The sequence below is a fragment of the Camelus dromedarius genome, chromosome 15, assembly GCF_036321535.1.
Source record: "Camelus dromedarius isolate mCamDro1 chromosome 15, mCamDro1.pat, whole genome shotgun sequence".
Taxonomy (NCBI): Eukaryota; Metazoa; Chordata; class Mammalia; order Artiodactyla; family Camelidae; genus Camelus; species Camelus dromedarius.
Window position 1 is genome coordinate 45,061,332 of NC_087450.1, and position 26,674 is coordinate 45,088,005.

At 38.8% G+C, this 26,674-nt stretch overlaps 2 protein-coding genes and 1 pseudogene across 5 annotated transcripts in view; 2 read left to right on the forward strand and 1 right to left on the reverse strand.

Annotated features, from left to right (window-relative positions):
- Nucleotides 1-6: 6 nt before the first annotated feature.
- CCDC121 (coiled-coil domain containing 121) lies at nt 7-4,821 on the forward strand. The gene is made up of 2 exons (XM_010991257.3): nt 7-647; nt 1,091-4,821. The coding sequence occupies exons 1-2, from the start codon at nt 139-141 to the stop codon at nt 2,091-2,093; spliced, it is 1,512 nt and encodes a 503-aa protein (XP_010989559.1). The 5' UTR covers nt 7-138; the 3' UTR covers nt 2,094-4,821.
- A 1,486-nt stretch (nt 4,822-6,307) lies between these two features.
- ZNF512 (zinc finger protein 512) overlaps nt 6,308-26,674 on the reverse strand; it is a 31,925-nt gene continuing 11,558 nt past the window's right edge. For 2 of the 4 annotated variants that reach the window (XM_010991253.3, XM_031466771.2), the window contains 12 exons: nt 25,815-25,996; nt 24,337-24,432; nt 23,954-24,037; nt 23,167-23,291; nt 22,545-22,631; nt 22,031-22,129; nt 21,258-21,425; nt 18,093-18,287; nt 13,390-13,491; nt 12,405-12,467; nt 11,145-11,243; nt 6,308-8,326 (listed from right to left, as the gene is read on the reverse strand). In XM_010991253.3, the coding sequence (XP_010989555.1) occupies nt 8,021-8,326; nt 11,145-11,243; nt 12,405-12,467; nt 13,390-13,491; nt 18,093-18,287; nt 21,258-21,425; nt 22,031-22,129; nt 22,545-22,631; nt 23,167-23,291; nt 23,954-24,037; nt 24,337-24,432; nt 25,815-25,996 (1,606 nt within the window). In that variant the 3' untranslated portion in view covers nt 6,308-8,020. Of the gene's footprint in view, nt 8,327-11,144; nt 11,244-12,404; nt 12,468-13,389; nt 13,492-18,092; nt 18,288-21,257; nt 21,426-22,030; nt 22,130-22,544; nt 22,632-23,166; nt 23,292-23,953; nt 24,038-24,336; nt 24,433-25,814; nt 26,000-26,674 lie in introns of all 4 variants that reach the window. The other 2 variants (XM_010991255.3, XM_010991254.3) reach the window with 2 other exon arrangements.
- On the forward strand, nt 18,603-19,084 carry LOC105098551 (large ribosomal subunit protein eL21-like; annotated as a pseudogene).

The following is a 26,674-nucleotide window of genomic DNA, read 5'->3' on the forward strand; positions in this document are numbered from 1 at the left end:
GCTAGAGAGACTCCCGCGACGTACGCGGCTCTGAATGCGCGTAGAACCCGACTGAACCGAACCAAACCGAACCGGACCGAACCCAACACAACGGGCCAGAAAGGGCAGGGCCAAGGGGCGAGGCCTGCGCCCTAGCTTATGTCCGTGACGACCCGGATGGGGGCCCAACTGGGAACAGCGTCTAGGAAGTGGAGGCACTGGCTGAGTGACTGCAGGGGGCCTCCCAATGAGCCGCTCATCGTTGTCGGGCAGGGCCTGCTGCGAAAGACCCCGGGCTGGCTGGACGAGAGGGGACCCTGGGGCCCCCAGAGTACGAACGGGAAGAGAGTGCGTTTTCCTGTCTGCCTCCAGGGAGCGGGAAACAGAGTAGCCGGAGAACCGACCCCTAGGGCTCGGCCAGCAGCCAAGGATGTTAAGCAGCTCACGGCGGGACGGTCCTCGACCTGGGCGGGGTACAACCCCTGGAGTCGCTGGGCCGCGCGGAGGCCTGTGGAGCTCAGCCGGGAGAAACTGGGAAAACGCGTCACATGGGGAAGCTATTTCTGCTTCTCGCCAGCCTTCGGCTCTAGGGCTTGCTCCCGGGCGGTCTCCCCAAAGCCATCGTACCGTGATTTGTGGGAGGAACGTTTGGCTGCCGAGCTTATCAAGTAGGTACTGAAGGGGCGCTTCCCTCCACCCAAGCGCCCTCGGCACCCAGAAAGGTGATGAAAGAGTCCAGCCATGTACTGCAACCGCCCAGACGGCTCCAGTGGCCCTTTGGAGCGGCTGTAGTATTAGTAAGCTGTGAGATCTGGGTTTCACACCCCGGCTCTGCCACTCGCTGGCTGTGTATGTCGTGTCCAAGTCACTTCAGTACTCTGAACCTGTTTTCCCTTCACATTTGAGATACCTCGCAGGGTTGCAGTTGAAGACACATTGTAAGCTACACTCCTTCGCCTTTACCCCTAACTCTATCCCACGTGCCTTGTGTGAGGAATATCATAGGTGCCCCTAAATATCTTCGTGTATGAATTGAGGTTCAAGTGTGCGTTTTAAAAATTACTTCCTAATTTTTCGTGAAAAACTAATGGAATGTCTCTTGTTCTTTCAGGTTAGCGGAAGACTCCAGCAACCCCCTTCAACCGGATGTTAGTTTCGTATATAATTTTCTCAACCAAGAGAAGCTAACGAAGGCAGAAAAGAGGTTTAAAGAAAAGGCAATGGTGGAAATGATGAAGCTGGACAAGCAAATCAAAGAATTTCAAGTCCGACTAGAACCCCTAGTGGAGCAAACCAGGCAGTTACTCACCGAAAAGGCACATGTTCAGGAGGAAAACCAGTTCTTTCTGGAATACATGACCAAGCACACTGAGGAGGCTAAACAGCGAGCCGAGAAGCTGTGGAACGACTGTTTACAACAAAGTAGGGAGATTGAACAAACGAGACAAAAATTAGCCTCCAAATATGTGGAAAAAAATTCAGCGCTTAAAACAGAGTTCCTACAGAAGGCAAATATCCTATCCAATCTGAATCAGCAATTGCACCGAATGAGGGACGTTTTCATAATAAAGGAGAAACAGGAGAAAGAAATTCAGACATTACAGGAGGAGATAAAGAAAACCCCGGCTGAGACAGCTGCAAAGAAGGAGGCCATGCTGGTCCAATTCCTCCAGGAAAAAGCATCACTGGCGGCACAACTGAGTGAGCTAGACGCCAGGCGAGTGGGAAAGAGACCAACAAATGGGATTCAGGCCTTGGAGAAGGCAGCAAAGCAGTACACTTTGGACTTCCACAGTAGTGTCAACAGACAGAACCAGCGGTTACAGAAGGAAATTCCACAGCTAATTCAGAAATACCGGAAGTTGGAGGCTACTCAGAGCCATATAAAAAAGAAAAAGCAGCATCTGCAGCAGGAGCAGTGGTACCTGGAGTGCTTAAGCCGCGGGAGGCAACGGCTGCAAGAAAGGCGTAATCTGTGCCCAAATGGACAGGGTACTCCCAAAGACCACACTGAACCCTGCCCTAGGCACCAAATCAAGGATGCTTCCAGAGTAATTCCTAAAATAACTCTGACTAGGTCCGGACTGGAGCAAGGGTTCTTAGGTGCTACCTAACATAAACCTGGTTAGGAAGGCTTTGGGATCTCTGGTTGCTATGGTAAAATAACCATCATAATGTGTTAGTGTGAAGGATTTGGTGTTTCTCCAGCAGTACTGCTAGATTATTTGTGGGACTGCCTTCCCTTAAAGTTAGGTTTTTCTTTAATTAGCTCTTGTTAATAAACAGGATGTTTCTCATACCTCCAGATAACCCAATACCATTTGCCAGAAATCTGCTGGTGAAACTAGTTCAAGAAAACCACCTTGAGGAAAACACTTGTGTGGTGTGTTTCACCTAGCTAATTTAGGCTTCTTTATAGAAAAAGTCGCCCCCGAAGCATACCATTTCAGATTGATGTATATGTGTGCTCTCTGTTCCATAAACAACAGTGTATCCTCATCTTTTGGCCACGTTAGCATACAAAGACAAAGTGATTTTACTCTCTTTGTAAAGTCTGTGACAGTGACCGGAAAGCTCCTTGAGTAGTTCTCTCAAGACTGAAAAATACTCTAATTGCAAGTATAATAAGCCCTAGGCAGAATGACCTTCTGTCTGACACTCAGCCCATACAATTGTGAGAAGGGATGAGAATTAGAAGGGATGTACACAAGGTCAGCTCTGACTTTCGAAAATAATCTTTGTGGAGAAATACCTCTAGCCTGAATGAGGTACTGAATGACTCTACCTGTTTCAGGAAAAAGTATCAAAAGGTTTTTCAAATATTTGGAGAACGTTTTAAAGTCTTTTGCCATTTATTTCCCTAATAACATCCTAAATTCCAAGATGACAAGTAAAATGACTGAAGGTTCTGCAGAGTGAGTACTTTAGTTTTAAGTCACTTACATTTTCTTACTACATATGCACTTACTTGTCCTTGAAATGCCTTTGTTATTCACGTCTATCCTATGTTTATGCCCCTTAAGTAGAACTAGGAATAGTATTTTAAATTAGTATAGACTTTTAAGGTAGTTACAGTCTTTGGCACTTACGACATACTGATAGGTAGACCAGGGATTTATGTGGACCCTGTACAGAAATATAACTCCGTATTTTTACATTGTCCCCAATGGGAACACAGAATCAACTTTGTTTTCAAGAGACTGTCAGTGATGAAAAACTTCACAATAATTTTCCTGGATTTTCAGTTTTATATGTAAAGTGAATTCCTCTAAAATTGGATTCAGAAAAAGAATCTCCCTCAATGTGCCTTTAACTCCTAGCATTGAATTTCTGTTAAATGTGCTATTTCTTGGTTCTTAGGCAAAATTTTTGTTATTTGAAAATAAAAACCTCGGATTATTATTTACCCAATGATCACTATTGTTTCGATGCTCTTACACTTTCTCTCTCTTCTCTTTACCAACTCTGCATGTCTTCTTCATACTAATGTGTACATAATAAAACTGCAGAACGTTAGGTGGCCCACAGGTACATTAACCTGAATAGTTCAATTAAGTGGAGCTAAAAACACAGAAAGCCTGAACTTCAAAACCGTGGTATCCAAGACACATTGAAGCCCTTACTCTCTGGGGATGCAAAAAAACCCACAAAAAACAAACAAAAAACCAACCATAGGAAAATAACTAAAGATAAGGGGTTTGAAAATAGGAAGGATAAAGAATTTTATTTTGCTATTAATTCCCCATCCTGCCAGTGTTATCCTGATGATCTAATTCAGTTTCTTTTGAATTCCTCTCATCCCAGATAAATCTGATCTGGTATACTATGTCTGACTCTTGCTTTGAGTATCATTCTGAGGGCTGAAGACTAAAGGGTGAGTCATCTGACAAAGGTCCTTGGAAATCCGTATCTGCAAGCCACCAGTAAGTTGGCCAACTAGGATCTCAGTCTACTCTTTGCTATGCAGGAAAGGAAAGAGGGTGATGTTACAGAAAGTGCGTTTGGATGGAAAAAATCTCCGAGCTGAAATTTAGGTTTAAGACTTGAATGATAAAATGAAGCCTGCAGTGCAAGAACTGGGGAAGAATCATTCCAGGCAGAGGGAACAGTGAATGCAGAGGCCCTAAGATGGGAAGGAGCTTGGAAGGATCAAGGAACAGAAGAGTCAGTGTGGCTAAGTGTAGTTGGGGAATGGCCAGAGAACAAAGGTGGAGGTGAGGCAGAAGAGGCTAAAAGGTTAATGGTGGGATCACAGAGGGCCTTAAAGGATAAGATAAAGGAAATGACTTTTTTCTTAGTGCACTGAGAAATCACTAGGCTTTGAGCATGTGAATGAAGTCTGATTTACAATATAAAAAATTCACACAGCTGTATGAGGAGTGTACCAAGCCAGAGAAAAGCAGAAGAAGGAATCCACTGAGGAAGCTATGGCATTGAGACCAGAGGTGGTGGTGATGGTTTGGACAGGGATGGCAGACATGGATGTGAAGAGAAAATATAGAGGAGAGCCAACTGTGATGGTGGGGGTGGAAATGAAAGGGGAAAATGAAGCAGAAGTAAAATTCCTAAAGTGTTCCCTTTGATGAAGGAAATGAGCACAATGTATCTTTTCTTGTTTGTATGAACTGGTTTTTTAAATGAAGCATTTCAGACATACCAAAAAATACAGAAAACTATAACAAACTCACTATCTATCTGAAGATACAAGAACTTACCATTTGTTGTAGTCCCTCTGAATCCCATAAGCACTATTTAAATTTGGTGTGTATCATACCTGTGCATGTTTTCATATTTTTCTATATTTTATTAAAATATAAATATTTTAATAACTTATTTTCCCGGACATTATTTTTGAGATGTATCCATGATACAAGACCTGGTTTATTTGATAGCTGTGATAGATGACTATCACAACTTACCCAGTCTCCTGATGATGGACAAACGTAGGGGATAAGGCTCACAGAGACCCAAGAATGTATCATGTTTCAAAGAACAGACATTTTTTGCTCATATAATAGTCTAAGATAGATAAATCTTCCTCATTGTCAAATAGTACTTCTTGGGGTGATTCACGGAATCAACACCTTCCATGTTATGCTCTACCATGCCCTAGAGCTGCCATATCATCTGCATCTAGATGATCAGCCAGAAGAAGAGGAAATAAAGCATCGAGGTACACTCACTCTGTTAAAAGTTCTGGCATATTATTGATACATATCTCTTCTATTCACATCCCACCAGAAGTTAGTTGGCTACCCCAACACTATAGGGGATTGGGGTGGAGGGCTGGAAGTGCAGTCTAGCCATTTCTTCTGTAATACTATAACTCTGCAAGGTGAAGCAGATTTTGGTGGACAGTCAGTAGTCTCTGGTGTAGGATGTTTCCAGTGTGTACTGGAAATTGGACTGCAATATCATTCTTGAAGATCTCTACTGGCACACCTGGACAGGAGGAGTTTCTCTGTATAGACTCAGGCCTGAAATTGCTGAGTCTCAGGGCATATTTTACTAGATCCCACCAATTCTTTTGAAATTGATTGTACCAATGTCCATTCCAAACCATGCAAGGAGTTCACATTGCTCCAAAGTCTAGCTACACTTGATACAGTCCAACTTCAGTGAATATTATTCTAATGAATGTGGTTAAAAAACTTAAAAATTCAATAGTATGATTAACATCCTCTCTAGTGAGTCCTGCTGACCCCTGGCTCAGGTAGTTAAATAAAAGGATTGCCTACCAGGGTCCTGGATGAAATTGGGCGTGTTTAATTTCAAACCAATTACAGGCACATGTCTGAGTTATTGAGGGTTTGGGTCTAGACCACCTCAATAAAGGGAATTTCACAATGAAGCAAGTCACATGAATTTTCTGGTTTCCTAGTGCATGTAAAAGGTATGTTTACCCTGTAGTCTAAAGTGTGTAATACCATTATGTCTAAAACAACAATATACATGCCTTGGGAGGGAAGGGTATAGCTTAAGTGGTAGAGCACATGCCTAGCATGCCTGAGGTTCTGGGTTCAATCCCCAGTACCTCCACTGAAAAATCAAATAAATAAAACTAATTACCTCCCCCCTGCAAAACAAACAAACAAAAAAACAATATATATGCCTTAATTAAAACTGATACCTATAAAGGGAAGAGCAATAAAGCAAGGTATGCATGTATTCATTTGAACCAGATTTCAACAGCTGAAGAACTACTGAGACAACTACACACTATTTCTTCCAAATTCATTCTCATCTCTTGTCATCTTCCTCCCCCCATACACTGTGTCAGCAAGAAGTCAGGCAGCACGTTGCAGTCAGTGAACAACTGGAAACATCGTTCTAACACAGAGTCATTTATTTTTCTTGCCACTGCCAAACATTCCCCAAGTCTTACTCACCAGAAATTAACAGAGCTTCTCCATTTTCCTCCCTGACAATCCTCATGTATGGAAAGGGCTTTAAGGGAGCAACTGCCAAAGACAATGTTGAGTGGATAGACCATGTCCTTCCCTTGTTTCAAAACAACCTGTTCTGGCAGTATCCCAATCAGGTTTCAATGCTCCCATGTATGAAAGTGGTCTTCAAAAAGCCCACATTTTAAGGCTATATGGAGGAGCACAGAAAACAGAGTTAAAAGTAGTAACAGCCGTTCAGAATTTGAAAAGGTACTACTGGTCCATATTAGTGTTAAGGGTCTCTGGCTTTTTATGTGGCATATGCCACAAAAAATTGGCAAGAATATAGGAGACCAATATTTATGGAAAAAGGAAAGAGAATCCAGGAACACAACAACAGAGCTGCTCTAACCAATGTTCCAGGAAAAGCCAGCCTCAAAGAGAAATTGCCAGATAGACCTTATCAGGTAGGCAGGAGGTTCAGAAAAAGAACTTTTCTTTCCAACTCCAGATTAATATCTACACCTGGTGTCAAAGTCTCAGGATATAAAGAGGACAAGAACACAACATTTTAAAAAGAGAGTCAAGGACGATATTATACGATATTCTCAGAAAATTCATAGAGACAGACTTTGGCTAAAGGGAGAAATGAGTACTTAACAGAGTGCAGACTAACAAGTCATGTCAAGTCCAGGGAAGAAGGAATGTGCACCTTGGCTACTGGCCTTCGTGGCAGTACCAGCAATATTAGGGGTCTGTGTCAAAACATCAGGGGCAACACAGTATTTCTCAATCCTTAAAACTGAGAGAGCAAGACAAGCTGCAGGAGGGCACTGTTCATAGCAACAGATAGGGCCTCACAGCTAGGAAATCTGAGGCAATATTTATTTCTGCTGCTACTATATTCTTTCCTGTCATTTTATGTGTGGGACACCTTCCTCCTAAAGCTGCATTTCATGCCTGTGGGTCTAGTTATTCACTGCCATCTGGGACAAGTAAAGCATTTCCCAAGGAAAAGCTGTGTCCGGAGGGTCTAGCCTTTTTATTCTAAGTCTGTTTTCTCACTTTCAATCCTGAAACCATATTGAGATGACAAACAGCCTCCATAAATTTTGTCACCCAAACAGACAGGGCAACCTTATTATAGGAGTGACAACAGTTCTAGGTTCTAGGCTTGTTACATCACAAATACAAAATGATAAGTCAGTATGGTTTTTAGAAGTTAGTTTGGAATTGTTTTACAAACTAGATGGTGGAGTGACTACGAAGTCAATGGAACTTCCAAGAACTTTCTACATCCAGTATGGAAAGGACAACCAAACAGATTTCTTAGTCTTATACGGGGCAAGAGGGGCCTATAATGGGCCTTAAGAGGGAGCTCTTTGGGCAAGATAAGAGAAAAACAAGAGGACTCCAATCAGGAATAGCAGGAAAACCTACCAAAAAGGATGGGGTGGTAGAGGGTCCAAGGGAATCAGTAGGGAAAACAGTGAAATTTACACAGGAGGAAAGAGCTGAGAAGGTTACAGTCTTACACAAACAGCTAAAAGAGTAAATTTCTCTTGACTCAGCCCCGTGACTCAGGCCTCCCAGCACAGGTCTCCGAGACCACAGTATCCCATCCACTCTCCCAGGAGTGCTTTCACACTGACTGCCTACTTCTTTCCTCGTTTATGATTTGTCTTTGGGGGCTTGACTTTCTGGTACTGTGCTGGCACTGGCTCCTGCTCTGGTTCTTTACAGGTCGCCACTAGCAGTTCCTCATGACTCCTCCTCTGATCCTTCCCTACTCTAAGACTCAGCTCTGTCTCAGGAAGCTCAATGCCAGGCTGCTGCCGCCTTCTTAGAGACCTTCGGCTCCTGTGCTGCTGCCTCCGTTTTTCTTCTTCTTGCTGCCGCTGCTTTATCTTCATCAGCTTCTCAAAGCTCTTGGTCGTTGTTGGATTGACAACAAACCAATCCTACAGAGGCAAAACAGAAACATTATCCAGTCAAAATATAGGAAGGGCATCTGGAAGCAGTGTAGGAAGATTTTTTTTAAAAGGCATGATTAAGGCAGAACACAGGAAGGAAGAAAGATATGAAACCAGAGCCTGGAGAAATTCAGTACAGAGGAGTCATTAAAAGCATTTCTTGTATGAGACATAATTTGGGGAACTTTAGTAAGAGATCTACAAAGTCTGACTACTTAGCATCATCCCAACCATTCCTCCCCTTTTAAAAATCTCCTCATCATATGTAAAGCATTGGGCCCGAGGTGACTTTTATTGCTTGATAGTGTAGTGATTAAGAGCATGAATTTTGCTGCTAGACCACCTGGGTGCAAATCTCAGCTCTGTTTCTAGCCATGAACCATCAGAAAATTACTTAACCTGAATCTCAGTTCAAAAAATTAAGGGTTGGAGGACATAGAATCCAATGAAGAAGTATTCTTGCAAAAGAAAAACAAATCAAAACACACACACACAAATAACAATGTCAATCTAAACAAGAGGTCTGATCAGTCTTCTAGTTTTAACTACCAATTTATAGGAAATAGCCGGGATAGAGGACTACCGCCCACAGGAATGCAATCAGCCAAATCCAAGAAGTGGGTAAACATAGGTGACAAATGTCCTGGTTTCTTAAATAACAGGAGAAAAAAATGAAGGAAATTTCTACATGTGCATTGCCTAGTGAGATAGCCATTAGCCTTGTGTGGCTAATAAGCTCTTGAAAAGTTCCTAATCCAAACTGAGATATGCTTTCTATGTAAAATACACACTCAATTTCAAAGGCTTAACATGAAAAAAATATAAAGTATCTCAATAATTCTGTGTTGACTACATGTTTAAAAAAGATAGTATTTAAGACATATTGGGTTAACTAAAATACAGTATTAATTTCCCCAGTTTTCTTTATGCTTTTTAAAAATGTGGTTAGTAGAAAATTTTGAATTACATACGTGGCTTACACTACATTTCTACTAGATAATGCTATTCTAATTAAAATAGACAAATGCAGTATATGGACCTTTGCTTCAGATCTTGATTGGAATAAACCAAATCTGAAAAAAAAAATGAGATAAATCAGGGATATGTAAATAATGAGTGGATATATGATGGATTAAGGAACCACTGTTAATTTTTTCAGTGTGATGTTTATTGCGGTTAAATATTTTTAAAAGTCCTATATTTTTAGACACACAGGTTGAAAGAAGTACTGAGAGCTGACACAGGATATGGAATTTGCTTTAAAATAAGCTTTTAAGGGACAAGAAAAGTGGGTAGGGTTATAAATAAAACAAGATGGGCCATGCACTGAGGACTGTGAAAGCTGTTCATTACACTATTCTGTTTAGTTTCATGTGTTTCAACATTTCTGTTTAAAAAATGCAGTGTAAGAAAATGAGGCAGAAAGGGAGGAACAGGTAAAGATGTTTACACCACCACATAGAGTCCATAAATACAGGCATAAATTACTAAACAAATGCTTGGGGAGCAAGTCCCAAACTAAGTAAAATTTGCTGGAGACGGAAACTGGAGAAACAAATGAACATACAAAGGCCAGATTTTGTCAGGAGATAATTATCTTTCAAATACTTTCTGGAGCATAAAAAAGTACACCTTTATGGCGGGGGGAGGTAATTAGGTTTATTTATTTTTCAGTGGAGGTACTGGGGATTGAACCCTGGACCTCACGCATGCTAAGCATATACTCTTCCACTGAGCTACTCCCTACGCCCCTTAAAAAGGTACACTTTTATCGTAAAAAAAATAAGACTGCCTACCCGAAGAAATCTCAGATATGGAAAGGGATTACTAAAGCTTCAACCAGTGAAGCAACAGGAACAACACTGGATAACACTAACAAAAGCCCACATTGCTAAGAACTATTATATCTGAGGGCAGAGAACAGTGCTATTTTCCCTCACAAGGCAATAAGATTTTCTGCAGTAAGATATTCAAGAGAATGCACCCTCTATTCCTTAAGCTTCCACAGTAAGGGTATTTCACTATATAGTAAACAATTTCTCTGTTCACCTGGAATCCTAAAAACTTTCCCCAAGAGAAAACTCTTGACCTTCTGAACTTAACAGCATTTTCAACAGAATTTCTGATTTTCTAATTTTTAAAATTTGCAACTTTCAAGAAAAGTTACAATAGTTCAATGAACACCTAGATTGACCATTGTTAATTTCTCTCTTCCCTCCCTTCCTTCCTCTCTACCATTTCTAAGTTAGTTGCAGACATGATACTTCATCCCTAACTACATCATCATGTATCTGCCTAAGAACAAGGGCATTCCCTTGCATAACTACAATTATCACATTTGGGAATATTAACATTGATGTATTACTATTACTTAGTAGTACAGTTAGTATTCAAACTGCCTTAATTTTTTCAAGAACGTTGTTTACATTCTTTCTATGCGGTATTTCAATAATATTACAAACAGGTTGCTCAAAGACGTTGGAATACTAGAAAGCAGAAGTAAACATTATATAAACATTCCAAAGGTGTCAATGCAGTCTAGTTGCCACACGCATCATTTAATTGGATTTAAGACAATCAGAAGAGTCAGCGATTCTCACACTCACAGTGATTTCAAATGCTTTCACAGAAAAATACAATTAAATGTCAAATTTTAGGTAGTATTTTAACCCCAATGTCTCCAGTAGACACCCTGGTTTCCTTGACAGTCCTAGCCCACAAAAACAGGCACAAATCCACTTCTCTTATGGCATATTCACGGGGTCCACATATTTACAAAAACACTGGGGGAAAACAGAAACCTCACCTCAGCATGGACAGAGTTGATGTGATACTTGACACCACTCTCTGACACAAATTCTTTTTGACACAGAAGACATTTGTATTTTCCAGCCACAAAGGTTCCCTATTTTTAAGAGAGAAAGAAAGAGAATGGTTAGTAAATTCAGCAACACAAACCCGGGCCATGGGTAGGGGCTGTTAGAGATGAAAAGAGAGGATACTACTTTAGCAAAATGAAGAAGGGATAAAATCCAAAATGACAATATATTTAGGAAAACCTGCTTGGGCGTATTATCACTATTATACATCTAATCTTAATGCAATTCTACACCAAATACTCACCACTCCCTCCTAATCCCAACACAACCTGAAGTTCCTCTACTTTTATTATGTAACACATCACATTTTTCTATCTTCCCTTATGGCTTCACTTCCAGGTTCTTGGTTCCTCCCACCAAATGACCAAACTCCTGAAGTTCAATGAGACCAATGTGCAATTCTACCCACTACAATCAACCCACTACTGCAAAGAGTGCCCTGGGAATCCAGAATTAGAAGACTAACCTCCACAAGACCTAGCTGAAGGACTCAGAAACTAAGATTGAAATGACAAACTCCTAAGCATTTCTGGACAGGTCTGGTTTGGATGCCTACAACTCCCTTGTTGCCATGAACTAAGACCTCTCTCCCCTCCTGAAGCTTCTAGTTTCCATGGTGCTCATATTGTGTGGAGATACTTCTGAATGGGAATGGAAAGTGGCAGCAATCCCCACAGCTGGTGGGTTGTAGGCACCTGGGTCAACATGGAAAAGATTCAGTGAGGTGAATGGCTGTCAGCCTGACACCCAGGGACACCTCCCATCCCCAGAAGCCAGTATAGTTCAGATGGATTTGAGAATCTTCACCAATCCAGATAAGCACATGTAAGGTGACTCTAGGAAGTTGAAGGCCCAATAAGACAGGGCAGGCCCAGTGTGGTAGAGGCTCAGGTGGAAGAAGTTAAATCCCTGGTAGGACTCAGAACTGTATGTTTTCGTCCAAATTTTTTCATTGCTATGATTTATGGCTATGTTGGCCTGTTCTGCATCTTGACTATACCCTGGCACTCCACCCAGTAAAGGACCAAGAATCTCTGGGACAAAAACAAACAAACAAACAAAAACTAAACCAGCCTTTAAAGATAACAGCAAACAGGACAACTAGCTGTTCACCAAATCTGAATTCTCTTCCATGTCAGATTATTTTAGAGGTCACAGTAAGATAAAGAGTTCAGAACATTACAAACCAATGTACAAGAGCCCAGGTGAGCTTTAAGGCCAGATACACTACTGTAGACAGCCTCACAACCCTGAAAAAGAGAAGAAGAAATCATGTGAAGATTATACCAAACAGCATCCTTTTCTTAGCAATATGGCCATTTACACTAATCCACTCTACCTTTGGGAGGAAGAAGCCCAATAAACTGCACCACAAACCACAAAGAAAAAGAATTCACATGCAAGCTGAAGAGCAAGAAGAAAACAAGGAAAAGTAAAAGAAAAGGAGGTGAATAAGTTGTTTAGAAAAGCTTAAAACATTCTCTTCCCTGGTATTTTTTCTGATACTTAGAAAAACACACAAAATTGTATGGTCAGATTTTTCCAAAAATCAGCTTAACTTTAGTGCAATTGTGTCTCTTATTTCTTGTATATCTACTCCTCCCAAAGTAATGCACATAACAGCTGTAATAGATTAAATATGGCTGGAAATTCTCTGCCACTCTTCCCATCAAGAAGTGGAGCCTATCTATCCTCTCTTTGAAACTGAGTTACTCCTGTGATTCCTCTGACCAACAGAAGGCTGTGGCATTGATGCTGAACTAATTCTGAAGCTAGGCCTAACAGATCTGCAGCTTTCACTTGGATGTTCTTGCAATACTCTGTCTGAGAATTCAGTCACCATGTACCCTGCTGGTAATCAAACTACCATGCAAGAGACACCAGGTGGAAAGCCAATCTCCCAGCTGAAGCAGGGAAATGGCCGCTTAGAAGCCATCCGACATTCAGGCCCCATCAGAACTTCCAACTGAATGCAACCCATGAATGATCCCAGTTGATGCCATGTACTGCAGGAGAACTGCCCTCTGAGCCCTGGCAAAACTGTTAACAAATAAAGTAACTGATGTTTTAAGCCTCTGAGGTTTAGGTGCTTTGTCACAAAGGAATGAATAACTAAAACTATAGCAGATGCTTAATAAACATTTATTGAATAAATGAATGAGAAAGAACCACCTGGTTAGGACACTGAATGCGATGATACTTCTTGATATCTGACTTCCATTTGTGTAGTACTTCCTGGCTGAAGGTAGGTAACCCAGGGCGAGTATATTTTAACTGTAAGACAAGAAACATTTTATTGGAGGAATTCAACTTTCAACCAAAATATCCCCAAAGTAACAGAATTACCTTCAGGTTATGTAATTCTCGAATTGCAGAAGTACATTTTCATATATAAAAAAATTATAGTATGTAAGATTCTTTAAAGTTCCTGAAATGCACAAGCATAACTTCCTATTGTTTTATCTTGAAACAATTTAAGACAAACATCTTAAACATCTTTAACAGAGGACAGGAGACTTTCAGATATAACACTTCATCTAAAGTTGAAAAAAAAAAAAACTAGTGACAGAGCATTATACAGTTAAAATATTTGTCACAAAAGAGAGAGAAAGGAAAACAAAATAAAACAAAACAAAAAAAGAGAGAGGGATACAAATATGCTCTCTCTATATATATAACATATATATTCTAAGTATGCTTTATACTCAAGGTACATATATACATACAAAGTAACATATTCAATAGAAATATATGTATATGAGTCAAAGGCTATAAATCAAAATGTTAACAGTAGTATTCTCTGGATGCTAAAATTTTGAGTGATTTTAATATTTTTCCTGCTTTTCTGCATTTATCATTTTTCTTCAATGACATCATGTTAATTCTTAATATTTTAAAAATACTTCCACACAAAAAATTAAGGTTCAACCTAAAACAAGAATGTGAGAAAACTCAGGGAATAGAAACTTAATCTTTGCTTCTACTGCAAAAATAGAATTATTCCTAGCACTTCTTTTCACATGTTTTGACACCAGTCTTTATTTTTTACAACTCTAACTAGTTCCCAGAAAACAGTTATTAACACCTAGAGAGACACTTCTTACAAAGCCCACCATTGGTAACACAGAATTGTATTTCCAGTGAGTAAAGAACTCTCCTGCTTGAAAAATGGAAGTATCTGTAAAGAAGCAGATTCTCTGAGACAGAAAAACAGAACCAAAGCCCACTGAGGTAATGAGGGGAGTAAGAAAGGTAAACTAAAGAACCTCTGGTAAATCAGAGTACAAAGCTGGCTTTATTTTTAAGCATTTCCTCTCTTCTGGTCATTTTAACAATATTAATTCTTCCAATCCATGAGCATGGTGTATCTTTCCATTTGCTTCTGTCATCTTCAATTTCTTTCATCAATGTCTTAAGAGTTTTCTAAGTATAGCTCTTTTACCTCCTTTTTGATATTTACTCCTAGGTATTCTATTCTTTTTGATGTCACTGTAAACGGGATTTTTTTTTTGATAGTTTGTTTTTGGTATATAGAAACGCAACAGATTTCTGTATATTAATTTTGTATCCTGCAACTTTACTGAATTCATTTATCAGTTCTAATTGGTTTCTGGTTTGTGTGTGTGTGGCATCCTTTGGATTTTCTATATATAGTACTATGTCACCTGCAAACAGTGACAGTTTTACTTTTTCCTTTCCAATTTGGACACCACTGATTTCATTTTCTTGTCTGACTGCTGTGGCTAGGAATTCCATTACTGTGTTGAATAAAAGTGGCAAGAGTGAGCATCCTTATCTTGTTCCTGGTCTTAGAAGAAAAGCCTTTAGCTTCTCATCACTGAAGATGTTACCAGTGAGCTTGTAATAGATGGTCTTTATTACACTGAGGTATGTTCCCTTGGTAACCTCCTTGTTGAGAATTTTTATCATAAAAGGATTGCACTTTGTCAGAAGCTTTTTCTGCATCTATTGGGACAATCAAATGCTTTTCTTTCTTCAATTTTTGAATGTGGTATATCATATTGATTGATTTACAGATATTGAACCAGCCTTATATCCCTGGGATAAGTCCCACTTGATCATGGTATATGATCCTTCTAATGTATAGTTTAATTTGATTTGCTAATATTTTATTGAGGCCTTTTGCATTTATGTTCATCAGTGCTACTGACCTGTAATTTTCTTTTTTTTGTAGTGTGTCAGATTTTTGATATCGGGGTGATTCTGTCTTCATAGAATGAGTCCAGAAGTGTTCCTTCTTAAATTTTTTGGAATAGTCTGAGAACATTCAGTGTTAACTCTTCTTTAAATGTGCTGTAGAATTCACCTGTGAAGTCATCTGGTCCTGCACTTTTGTTTGTAGAGTTTTTAAATTACTGATTCAATTTCATTACTAGTAATTGGTCTGTTCATATTTTCTATTTCTTCCTGATTTAGTCTTGGGAGATTGGATGCTTCCATTTCTTCTAGGGTGTCCTTTTTATTGGCATATAATTGTCTGTAGTAATCTCTTATGATCCTTTGTACTTCTGGTGTTGTCAGCAGTAACTTCTTTTTCATTTCTGATTTTATCTGTTTGGCCCCTCTGTCTTTTTTTCTTGATGAGTGTGGCTAAAGGTTTATCAAAATTTTTTTAACTTTTCATAGAACTAGCTCTTAGTTTCATTGATCTTTTCTTTCCCTTTTTTTTAGTGTCTATTTCAATTATTTCTGCTCTGATCTTTACTATTTCTTTCCTTTTTCTAACTTTGGGTTTCACTTGTTCTTTTTCTAGTTCCTTTAGGTATAAGGTTAGGTTGTTTATATGAGATTTTTTGTGTTTCCTGAGGTGGGCTTGTATCACTAAAAACTTCCCTCTTAGAACTGCTTTTGCAGCTTCCCATAGATTTTTGGATTGTTGTATTCCCATTTTTATTTTTCTCCAGATATTTTTTTATTTCCTCAGATGTCTTTAGTGACCCTTTGGTTGTTTAGTAGCATACTGTTTAGCCTCCATGTGTTTGTGCTTTTTGCAGTTTTCTTTTTTTGTAGCTGATTTCTAGTGTCATACTCTTTGGTTGGAAAAGATGCTTGATATGACTTCTATCTTATTACATTTATTAAGACTTGTTTTGTGGCCTAGCATGTGATCTATCCTGGAGAACATTCCACATGTACTTGAAAAGAAAGTGTATTCTGTTGTTTTTGCATGGAATGTCTATTAAACCTATCTGGTCTAATGTGTTATTTAAGGCCAATGGTTCCTTATTCATTTTTTTGTCTGGATGATCTGTCCATTGATGTAAATGAGGTGTTAAAGTCCCATACTACTATTGTGTTACTGTCAATTTCTCCCTTTATGTTTAATATTTGCTTATGTATTCAGGAGCGCCCATGTTGAGTGCACACATATTTACAATTGTTATACCTTCTTGTAGGATTGATCCCTTGATCATTATGTAACATCCTCCTTTGTCTGTTACAGCCTTTGTTTTAAGTTCTATTTTGTCTCATGCAAGTGTTGCTACCCCAGCTTTCTTTTTGTTTCCACTTGCATGGTACATCTTTTTCCATCACCTCATTTTCAGTCAGATCTGAAGTGAGTCTCTTTTATACAGCATATATACAGGTCTTATTTATATATCCATTCAGCCACACTGTGTCTCTTGATTGGATTATTTAGTTCATTTATATCTAAAGTAATTATTGATAGGTATGTACTTATTGCCATTTAGTTAATTATTTTCTGGTTGTTTGTCATTTTTTGTTTGTTGTTCCCTTTTCTTCTTTTGTTCTCTTCCCTTGTGATCTGCTAATACTCTTTAGGTTAGGTTTGGATTTCTTTCTCTTTTTTTGTATGTGTATCTATTGCAGATTTTTGGTTTGTGGTTACCATGAGGTTTACATATAGCAACCAATATATATTTTTTAAATTGATGAGCTCTTAAGTTTGAAGGCATTCTAACAATCCTGCGTTTTTTACTCCCCTCCCCAGTATGATGTTTTTGACATCATATTTTTATATCTTTTTGTTTTGCATATCCCTTAACTGTATTGTACACATAGATGATTTTACTAGTTTTGCCTTTTAACCTTCCTACTAGCTTTAAAAGTGGTTAATTTCCTACCTTATTGTATATTTGCCTTTACCAAAGAGGTTTTTTTTTCTTTCACAATGTTCATATTTAGTTGTGGTCTTTTCTTTTCTGGTTAAAGAAATTCCCTTAACATTTCTTGTAAAGCTGGTTTAGTGGTGCTGAACACTTAGCTTTTGCTTGTCTGTAGAACACTTTGTCTCTCCTTCAAATCTGAAAGATAGCCTTGTTGGGTAGAATATTCTGATTCTGAGTTCTGCACCCCTCAGAATACACTAGGGGCCTTGGAGGGAAATGATAAAAGTATCAAGGAGAAGGCTAAGTAGACAAGGCTTTGCATTCACTACCCCCAGTTATTCAGGGCAACTCCATTTTTATTTATTTTATATATAGTGTTTTGCATAATCTTTTATTTATAAAAAAAAAAGTAGGTGGGGAGAGGAGTTCTACTGCTACTAAAACAAATTGATACCACTTACCTAAACTAAATCTTAAACTACTACATATGAACTAACAAAGTTGAAACACTGGGCAAAGACTAAACAAAAAAGTAATCTGGGAATTCAGGTTCCCCCTGGAAGTAGTCTAACATTAACAGGTCTCCTTAAGGAACTTCTGAAAAAGACTGTCACTCTAGGACCTACATGAATCCAAACACTGAGGCTGGAACAGATGTACTCTATCTCTGAAGATAAAACAGCAAAACATTGTTTATTATGTACTCACTCAAGTGCATTTACTTTTCTGTAAGTAAGCGAAGTATCAGACATAATCATTCAAAATTTACAGTTTTTACCTCACCTTCCGATCATCAGGTACCAGATCTTGAAGCACCTTTCTCTTAGGCCATTCCTTGGCCAGTTCAGCAGAGGCCAGTTCCTGCAGGTGGTATACAGCTATTTTGGCAGAACGCCTCTGAACTCTGCCCCCACTCTTTGGCTCCAGGCTCATCTCCTTTAAGCACTCTGGCTGTCCTGACTCTGGAAAGAAGGAGATCTACAAGAATGAGACATAGTAAAACACAAGCCTGAGAAATGGCTTCCATCAGAGTCAGTGATTAAAGGCTATTATTCCTGCTCTAAATATCAAAAGAGCAATTTACTATCTTGCTAACCACTAGAATAAAGCTCCACCATTTTAATGAATATTTCACTGGTAAAACAGTTTCTTAGGATAAAATCTGTTGTGTTGTAATAAGTTAAAGTGGTTGAAAGTCAAGCTATATCCACATCCAAAGAAATAAACTTTGACCCATGTGCAAAAATTAATTCAAAATGAATTCTAGGAACCGCCATCTTCCAGTAATTTGCCAAAATGACCAACACAAAAGGAGAGAGGAGACTTCGTTATATGTTCTCTTATGCCTTTTAGAAAACAGGGTGTTGTTCCTTTGGCCACATATATGGAAATCTACAAGAAAGGTAGATATTGTAGGTATCAAGGGAATGGGTACTGTTCAAAAAGGAATGCCCCACAAATGTTACCAGGGCAAAACTGGAAGTCTACAATGTTACCCAGCATGCTGTTGGCATTGTTGTAAGCAAACAAGTTAAGGGCAAGAGTCTTGCCAAGAGAATTAATGTGCATAATACTGAGCATATTAAACACTCCAAGAGCTAAGATAGCTTCCCAAAACAAGCGAAGGAAAATGATCAAAGAAGAAAGCCAAAGAGAAAGGTACTTGGGTTCAAATGAAGTGCCAGCCTGCTCCACCCAGAGAAGCACACTTTGTGAGAACCAATGGAAAGAAGCCTGAATTGTTGGAACTCATTCCCTATGAATTCATGGCATGATAGGCATCAAGAAAATAAAAGACCTGGATGGTAAATTAAAAAAATTTTTAAAAACCCCAAACCCCAAATAGATCATAGCCCTAAATGTAAACCATTAAAGTATAAAAATTCTAGAAGAAACCAAGAGAGAACATTTTTGTGACCCTGGATATGATGGTTTTTTGCTGTGTCAACTTTGCTAGGCTACAGTCATCAGCCAAACATGGTATTCTTGTAAACCTAATTAATATCCATAATCAGTTGACTTTAAGTAAGAGAGATATGACAGAAAAAGAGGCAGGGGAGATTCCAAGCATGAGAGAGACTCAATACTGCTGCTGATATGAAGATGTATGGGACCATAGGCCAAGGAATACAGGTGGCCTTTAGAAGCTGAGCACAACTCCCAACCTGTAGCAAACAAGGAAATGAGGTCCTATAACTGCATGGAACTGAATTCCTGAACAATCTTAATAAGCCTAGAAACAGATCCTCCCCTTGGGCCTCCAGAAAGGAACAGCTCTACTGAAACTTTGATTCCATTCTAGTGACGCTCTATGCAGGGGAACCAGCTGAGTGTGCTGGATGTAACCTGGACTTCTGGCCTAATAAACTGTGAAATAATACAACTGCATTAAGGATACTAACTTTATGGTGATTTTTTTAATGCAGTAAAAGAAAATTATACATTTGGTTGGGCAAAGATATCTTAGATACAACAACAAAAGCATTATCCATAAAAGAAAGAAAAAGATAAACTGAATTTTATGAAAATTAAGAATTCTGCCCTTTAAAAAATACTAAAAAAAAAAAAAAATGAAAAGACAAGCTACAGAGAGAAAATATTTGCAAAACATGTATCTGATAAAAGATTTGTGTTGAGAATATATAAAAAACTCAAAATATATTCAAAAGTTAATAGTAAGACAACAAAAACTCCAACAATAAAATGAATAAAGGATTTCAACAGACACTTCACCAAGGAAGAAACTTCTCTAAAGACTGACATTCCCAAGAAGCACATGAAAAGATGGTCAACATCATTAGTCATCATTAGTCATTAGGGAAATGCAAATTTAGACTGCAGTAAAATACCACTACATACCTACTAGAATGGATTTTAAAAAATGAAACTGATAATAGCAAGTGCTGATAAAGATGCAAAGCAACTAGAATTCTCATACTTTGCTGGTAAGAATGCAAAAGGACACAGCTGCTTTGGAAAATACTATGGCAGTTTTTTATAAAGTTAAACATACATTTATCATATGACTTAGCAATCTCATTCCTAAGTATTTACCCAAGAGAAATTAAAACTTATTTTCACATGAAAAACCTTTATGTAAGTGTTTATAGTAGATTATTCATAATTGCCTAAAACCAGAAACAACCCCAAGTGCTTTTCAACTAGTGAATGGATAAACAAGTTGTGAAACAATCATACAATGGAATCCTAGACAGAAACAAAAGGGAATAAACTAATGATACATGCAACACATAGATGAACCTTAAATGCATTATGCTAAGTGAAAGAAGCTAGACTCAAAAGGCTATGCTATACGGTTCAATTTATATGACATTCCGAAAAAGGTAAAACTATAGGGATAGTATCAGTGGTTGCCAGGGGATGCGGGTGGGAAGAACTGACTATAAAGAGACACAAAGGAATTTGGAGGGATGATCAAATTCTTCTATACTTTGATTACGGTGGTAATTACATGACTGTATGTACTTGTCGAAACTCTTACAACTGTACCCTTAAAAGGATGAATATTAATTACCATATGTAAATTATACACTGAAACTTAGTGCTAAAAAAAATGAGGGTTTTTTTTTTCCCTACAGCTTAGAAATGTAATCAAGAAAAGACAAAGTCCAAACAAAAAAATTGGAACAGAGGAACCAGCTGGACAGCTTCCTACAAAATTTCTAGCTAAAGGAGAATGCCTTAAGTTTTAAACATATAATATTGAGTTTACTTCTGCCCAGATTATACAATGAAATTTGATTTCTCTAATCTAAGAACGATCAAAAGGCAGAAAGAAAGAGCACAAAGAACAAGGAAGAGAGAGCACAAGCATTCAAATTAAAAGGGGACACAAATGAGGAACCAAGGATGTAGGAAAGATGTAGGGGTGAGCAGTCACCACAGAACAGATCTCGAAACAGGGTCTGGAAAGTAATCAGTACTCACAGGCCCATGCTCTGACCTCAGATGATACGCAAGTCCAGCCTTCGATCTATACGGCTTTCCACAGTGGTGACATTTCAGGGTCATCTTCTCCAGCTCTGCAGCCCCTTTGCCACATTTTCTGACATGGTACAGATATCCCATGATGCTGGTGAAGCTACTAGAGCAACTCTGAACACAGGAGAGAGGCCTATACTATAATCTTACATATTTTGATATGATCTCTAAATTTCTAAACAGCCACAAAGCACTCAACCACATCATACAAACAGACTCTCTAATATCACTAGACCATCTCCAGCATTTCCTACTGGCACAACCCTTACTTGTCCCTGGCCTGACTGCTCCCCTATCTACCACCAAGCATGATATTCAATCAATTTAGTCAGCATTCAATAAACTAGAACTGTGCACCTCCTCTGCATCAGAGCTTCCTCCTTGGTCTATGATCCAACTCCACCCCGATATCAAATACCAGCAATATCAAAGTTCCTTATACAAGGTTACTACAATCTCTTCATCACACTAAAGAAAGGATGATAAAGAAACTCCTTCAAACAAGGGGAAAGAGGAGAAAAACTAATTTTTGGAGATGAGAAAGAAAATAAAGAACTATTAATGAGGGAGGAGACACTGAAAAACAGGAGCCACTCTCATGCTGGCTGATGACACAAAACCAGATCTATAAGGGAGAGGGAGGAGACATGGCAAAGAACTACAGAAAGACATTGAGCTGAGACTCCAGGCAGAAGGAGCTGCTGTCGTTGGGCTCTTACCTCACGCATGCACCTGAGCTTTCCCAGCCTCTTGAGAACTGTTCGGAGACGTTCCCTCTCACTTGGCTCATCTATTTCATCTCCAGCCTTCAAAATGGGCTAGAAAGCAAGAGAAGCAAACAAGCATATGATTCATGGAAAAGACAGATACAGAAAAAAATTCTATCACAGGAGACAAAGGACTGGACTAGCACCAAAGCTAGTGAAGTCTGAGTTATCTAACTCCTGGCTTTCTCCATCTTTTCCTACACACTGAAGTGAATGTAATGGAAGTAAAAGTTCAAAGCCTCTACCTCCCAGGATATGAACCTTTGGGCTAACCTAAACACATAAATACCCTTTGTATCTACCACAAAGATTTCATCGTATGTAATTCTTCTATCAAAAGGCTCTTCTTACTTACAGCCCTATGAAGTCCCAGAGCCTTAGCCATCTCCACTGAGTTATCTACACTCATCCAAGTAAAGACATCCAAATACCACATGGGCTCATATAGGACAGAAGACACTCTTACCAAGCTATTATGATTTGCCATGACGTGATACTTCATCCCTGCCAGTGAACGAAGTTGTTTCCCACAATGATGACAAGTAAACATTTCCTGCCAAGGGAAAAATACTGCTCAGTGCCAGGCTGTTCAACAGAGAAACAGAATGTCACAAAGTCCTATTCAAATGTTCTCATCTGTATCTTCTTTATTTCCCAATCTCTGTAATAGTCAATGGATCTCAAAATCCCAGAAACTCACTGTCATGTCCTCAAGGGCAAAGAAGTAAAAGCTACTCATTTTTAAAGTAATAAGAATTACTACCATTTACTGAGTGTCAATATTTGCCAAGCAAAGGGGTAGGCACTTAGCATATATTATTTCTTTTTTATCCTCTGATGGACTACACAAGTAGTAATTATTTTATCTCTATTTTATAAATGAGGAAACTGAGGTCCACACATACAAAACTGACACAACTAAGTGGCTGAATGAAGATTCAAACCCAAGACTGTCAGACTCCAAAGCCTACGTTTTCTCTATGACACAAGGCTGCCTCTTCTCCACAGTAACCAACATATCCAACACAGTGCCAGATATTTAAAAATAAAAAGTCACAACAGTTATGAAATGCCACAAAATATCTAACCTGTTTGCAGTTTTCCATGTGTTTCTTTAAGCCCTCTATGGTCTTCCTCCCCACTGCCTGGCAGGTAGGACAGGAAACACTGCCTTTATCCACAATTTCTAAGTACCACTGCTCCTCTAAACTGCCTATAAAGGAAAGAAAGGAACACTTATAATCTGTAGTATCCTCCAGAAACAAAAAGCACAACCCCAGAATTTAGGAAAAGTATCATAAAATGGTTTTTCTCTTTCCTGTGGGAGAGACTATAGCTGTGTACAACTTTCACAAATAATCTTTTTAAGCCAGTGAAGAATTTCTGAAACTCCTACTCAATTCCCCATGACAAAGACCATCCGAGAACCACGCCAAAGCCCAGTGGCTTAAAAGAATGAGCAATAATTTTTTTCACAGTTTTTTTGAGGTATAACTGACAATGTGTAAAATTTTTCATAGCAGCATATAAGAGTAGGATACTGAGACGTGTAACAGCCAGTTTGCTAAGTGTTTCCTATGTGCCTGAGACTTTGTTAAATGTTTTTATCCTATTTAACTTTCACAACAATTCTGACTGCCTTAATTATCCCTATTTAGAGACATGGAAACTGAAACCTGCAGAAGTTAAGAAGCAGGTCAGAAAATTAACAAAGAGCCAAAACTTAAACAAGGGTCTGACTGTCTTCCAAACCCATGCCCTCATAAGTGCCTCCTTAAAGAAATGCTTTGGTACATCATTCCTTTACCAACAATGACAACAAAAAAGACACAACGAGAGAACCAGATCTCACAAAGCTTCCAAAAGAAAGCATACCTGCTGCATAAGCTGGTGGTTCCTTCCGAATACGACGAGCCTGGGCTTTGGGATTAGGCTGAGTTTTAGGCCGTTGCTTCCTCCCTGATGCAAGACAGAAACTTGAAGCCCAACACATCACCTTTGCTAACCTGTCTCTAGTACCAAAACCTCTTCCCTCCTCTTCTCAATGCCCTATGCCCCACTCCCTCAACCAACTGACTCATGTAAGTCATAACAGAAGAAAAGGGTAACGTAAGGCAGGATGGAGGCTATTTTCCTTGCCAGAAAATTCAAAGGGCTCAAAGTGCTTCAAGGGGTAAAACCTAAGATCCCTCTCCCTTTTACCTTCAAATAAAGCCAAGGCACCCAGGGAAAAAGAGTTAGCAAAGTTACTCCCTTACCATAAAGCTTATGCTTCTTCTGAGGAAATTCGCGATAGTCCTCATCTTCTTCCTGCCTGGGTTTCCTTTTTCCTTTGGTTGAAACTCCACCTGACCCTGAAATAACACAGAAAAACAAAACAAAAACTTAGTACAGTTTATAAGTGAACATCTGGGCCTGCCTTCAACTCATCGATCACAAGACCATCAGAGGGAAAGATGATCAGCGAGCAAGGCCTTACAGAAGTGTTGGTAACAGTTTTAGGGAAGTTAGTATAACTTCTCATTAATTGACTCAATCTTGCCTTTTCCTTTTGAGCTGTTCTCCATCCCAAGTGATCAGTTGTTCCCTATGAATAATAAGGTCCTTCAAGCAGTGTGATTTGTTTAATCCTGATTTGAGGCTAACACTGAAGCAGAAAAACAGTTCAAGATATAAGGCTACTTTGTGACATCTGGCTTGAAAACCGTAAAAACTACCACATAAGCAGGTAGAGGAGGAAGACAGAAGCACCTGTTCCATGGTTGGCATCTTCAATGCCTTCATGGAATGTGAAGCCTTAGCAAGACTTGAGTTATATTCTTGTGGAAAGGCATTAAATTATTTCTGTATATTATGTAGTAGGTTCCTTCACTTTTTGCAGAATAGCAAATCTAGCTTCTTTGTACAAACTTAGAGCTTATCCAAAGATTTCTTTTTACCTCATATTTCTTAGAAATTTAATGGGATATATGTTGTTTTCCTATGCCTTTTCGCTCAAGCAGCATATATATCAATACTGACTTTTTCTTTCTTAGATACAGTGTAAAAAAATTTTTTTCCTATGAAAGAAAGGGATTAAAAAAATTTTTTTTCCCTAAAGCTTTCTTGAAGGTCAGGGGCTTTATCTATGAAAAAGTAGCAAATACTTATTTGTAACCTATGTCAAGCAGCAGCCAGCCTTAAAATAGTCCTTTCTGGCTAAGAGTTAGAACAGTGAGTACCAGTACAATTGTTTGGGCTGCTTTTAATGTCTCTTAATCAAAATTACTAGATGACAGAATTCAAGAATTTGTTACATGTTATTACTTGGTGTACTGATAATCATTTAAAAGTAACGACTCTCTGTCATGTGGGGAAAAAAAAAAGACATAGGCTACTAAGAACCCCTGAGACTATGACCACTAAGATAACTCTACTCAGAATATCCCTTACACCAGTCCCTAGACCCTCAACAGAGGATCAAACTAGAACAACAGGAAAGAAAGCTCAATTCATACGAAGAGGTAAAGCTGATACCAGTATAACCTAGAGGAGTGAGATCAGCAGAATTTCACTAGGTAAAATAGAGGGACCATTCATGAAGTTAACAGTATATGATAGCTTAACATCTTTAAAAAATTTCAATCATTAATATGAAACATGTATGTGGTACTTAATGCTTTAAAAGCCATTTACAACAGCTACCTCAAAATAGAACTTTAGAGAGTTTTCTGTCTTTGGAATAAGATTCTGATACCTTCAACATGGGAAGTAGCAGCTGGCTTGATCCTTCTCATCTTCATCCAGTAGGTAGATTTTCGGAAGGATGCCGGAAAATCACTCACTGGTTCACACGAAGAGGCGGATGATGAACCGCTTAAGGAATCATCGTGAGGGATAGTGTACTGGAAACTATTATCCTTTATGGAACACTGGGTCCTGCTATTAATATGACACAAAGATATATACTGCAAAAGAGGGTCTGGAGTAAAGTTCCTGTTAATTGTATTACAAAAAGATAACCAAGTTGGTAACCTGTGCAAAAAACTAGGAAGCTTGATAATAAAAATAGAATTTAGATAGCAATTTTCTAACAATTAAAACAATTGCTCTAACACAATATATATAATTATTATACTCCATTGTAATCAGAAAGAGTAAGCAGTCCACATAAATGATCACTCTGTAGCCCAAGTAGGCATTCCTTCCTAAATTCATCAAAGCAATAGGGTGTTCCATGACCCTTCAGATGATCCCCTGGATCTGTAACCAGGTATTTCCAGGCCTCTCTATATCTCTGGCAGAGGAATAGTAACTGAATAGTATCTCTGAGAATAAAGAAGGAAGAGCATAGTTTGTAGGCTCTAGTCTGATCCATCTTCCTTTTCCTGAGCCTCCTCCCTAAATCTTGATATCAGGGCACCCCGTCTTACGTAGGCAACAATGCTACTTAGATCCCATAGCTAAAGGAAGGGTGCCACCTTGTTTGAGTTGAACTGGCCAGAAGTCTGTTATATAGCTGATCCAAATTCCCAAATCTAGGACCAGTCAATATGTAGTTGACAAATATTGCTGAGTAGCTAAAAAGTATCTTCTAGGTGGTTCAAGATGCAGTAG

Bases quoted from the DNA above. Each gene is read 5' to 3' on its own strand.
- CCDC121 (XM_010991257.3), top strand. From the start codon at position 139: ATGTCCGTGACGACCCGGATGGGGGCCCAACTGGGAACAGCGTCTAGG. The intron at 648-1,090 runs GTAGGTACTGAA...TTGTTCTTTCAG, and splicing joins TTGGCTGCCGAGCTTATCAA to GTTAGCGGAAGACTCCAGCA.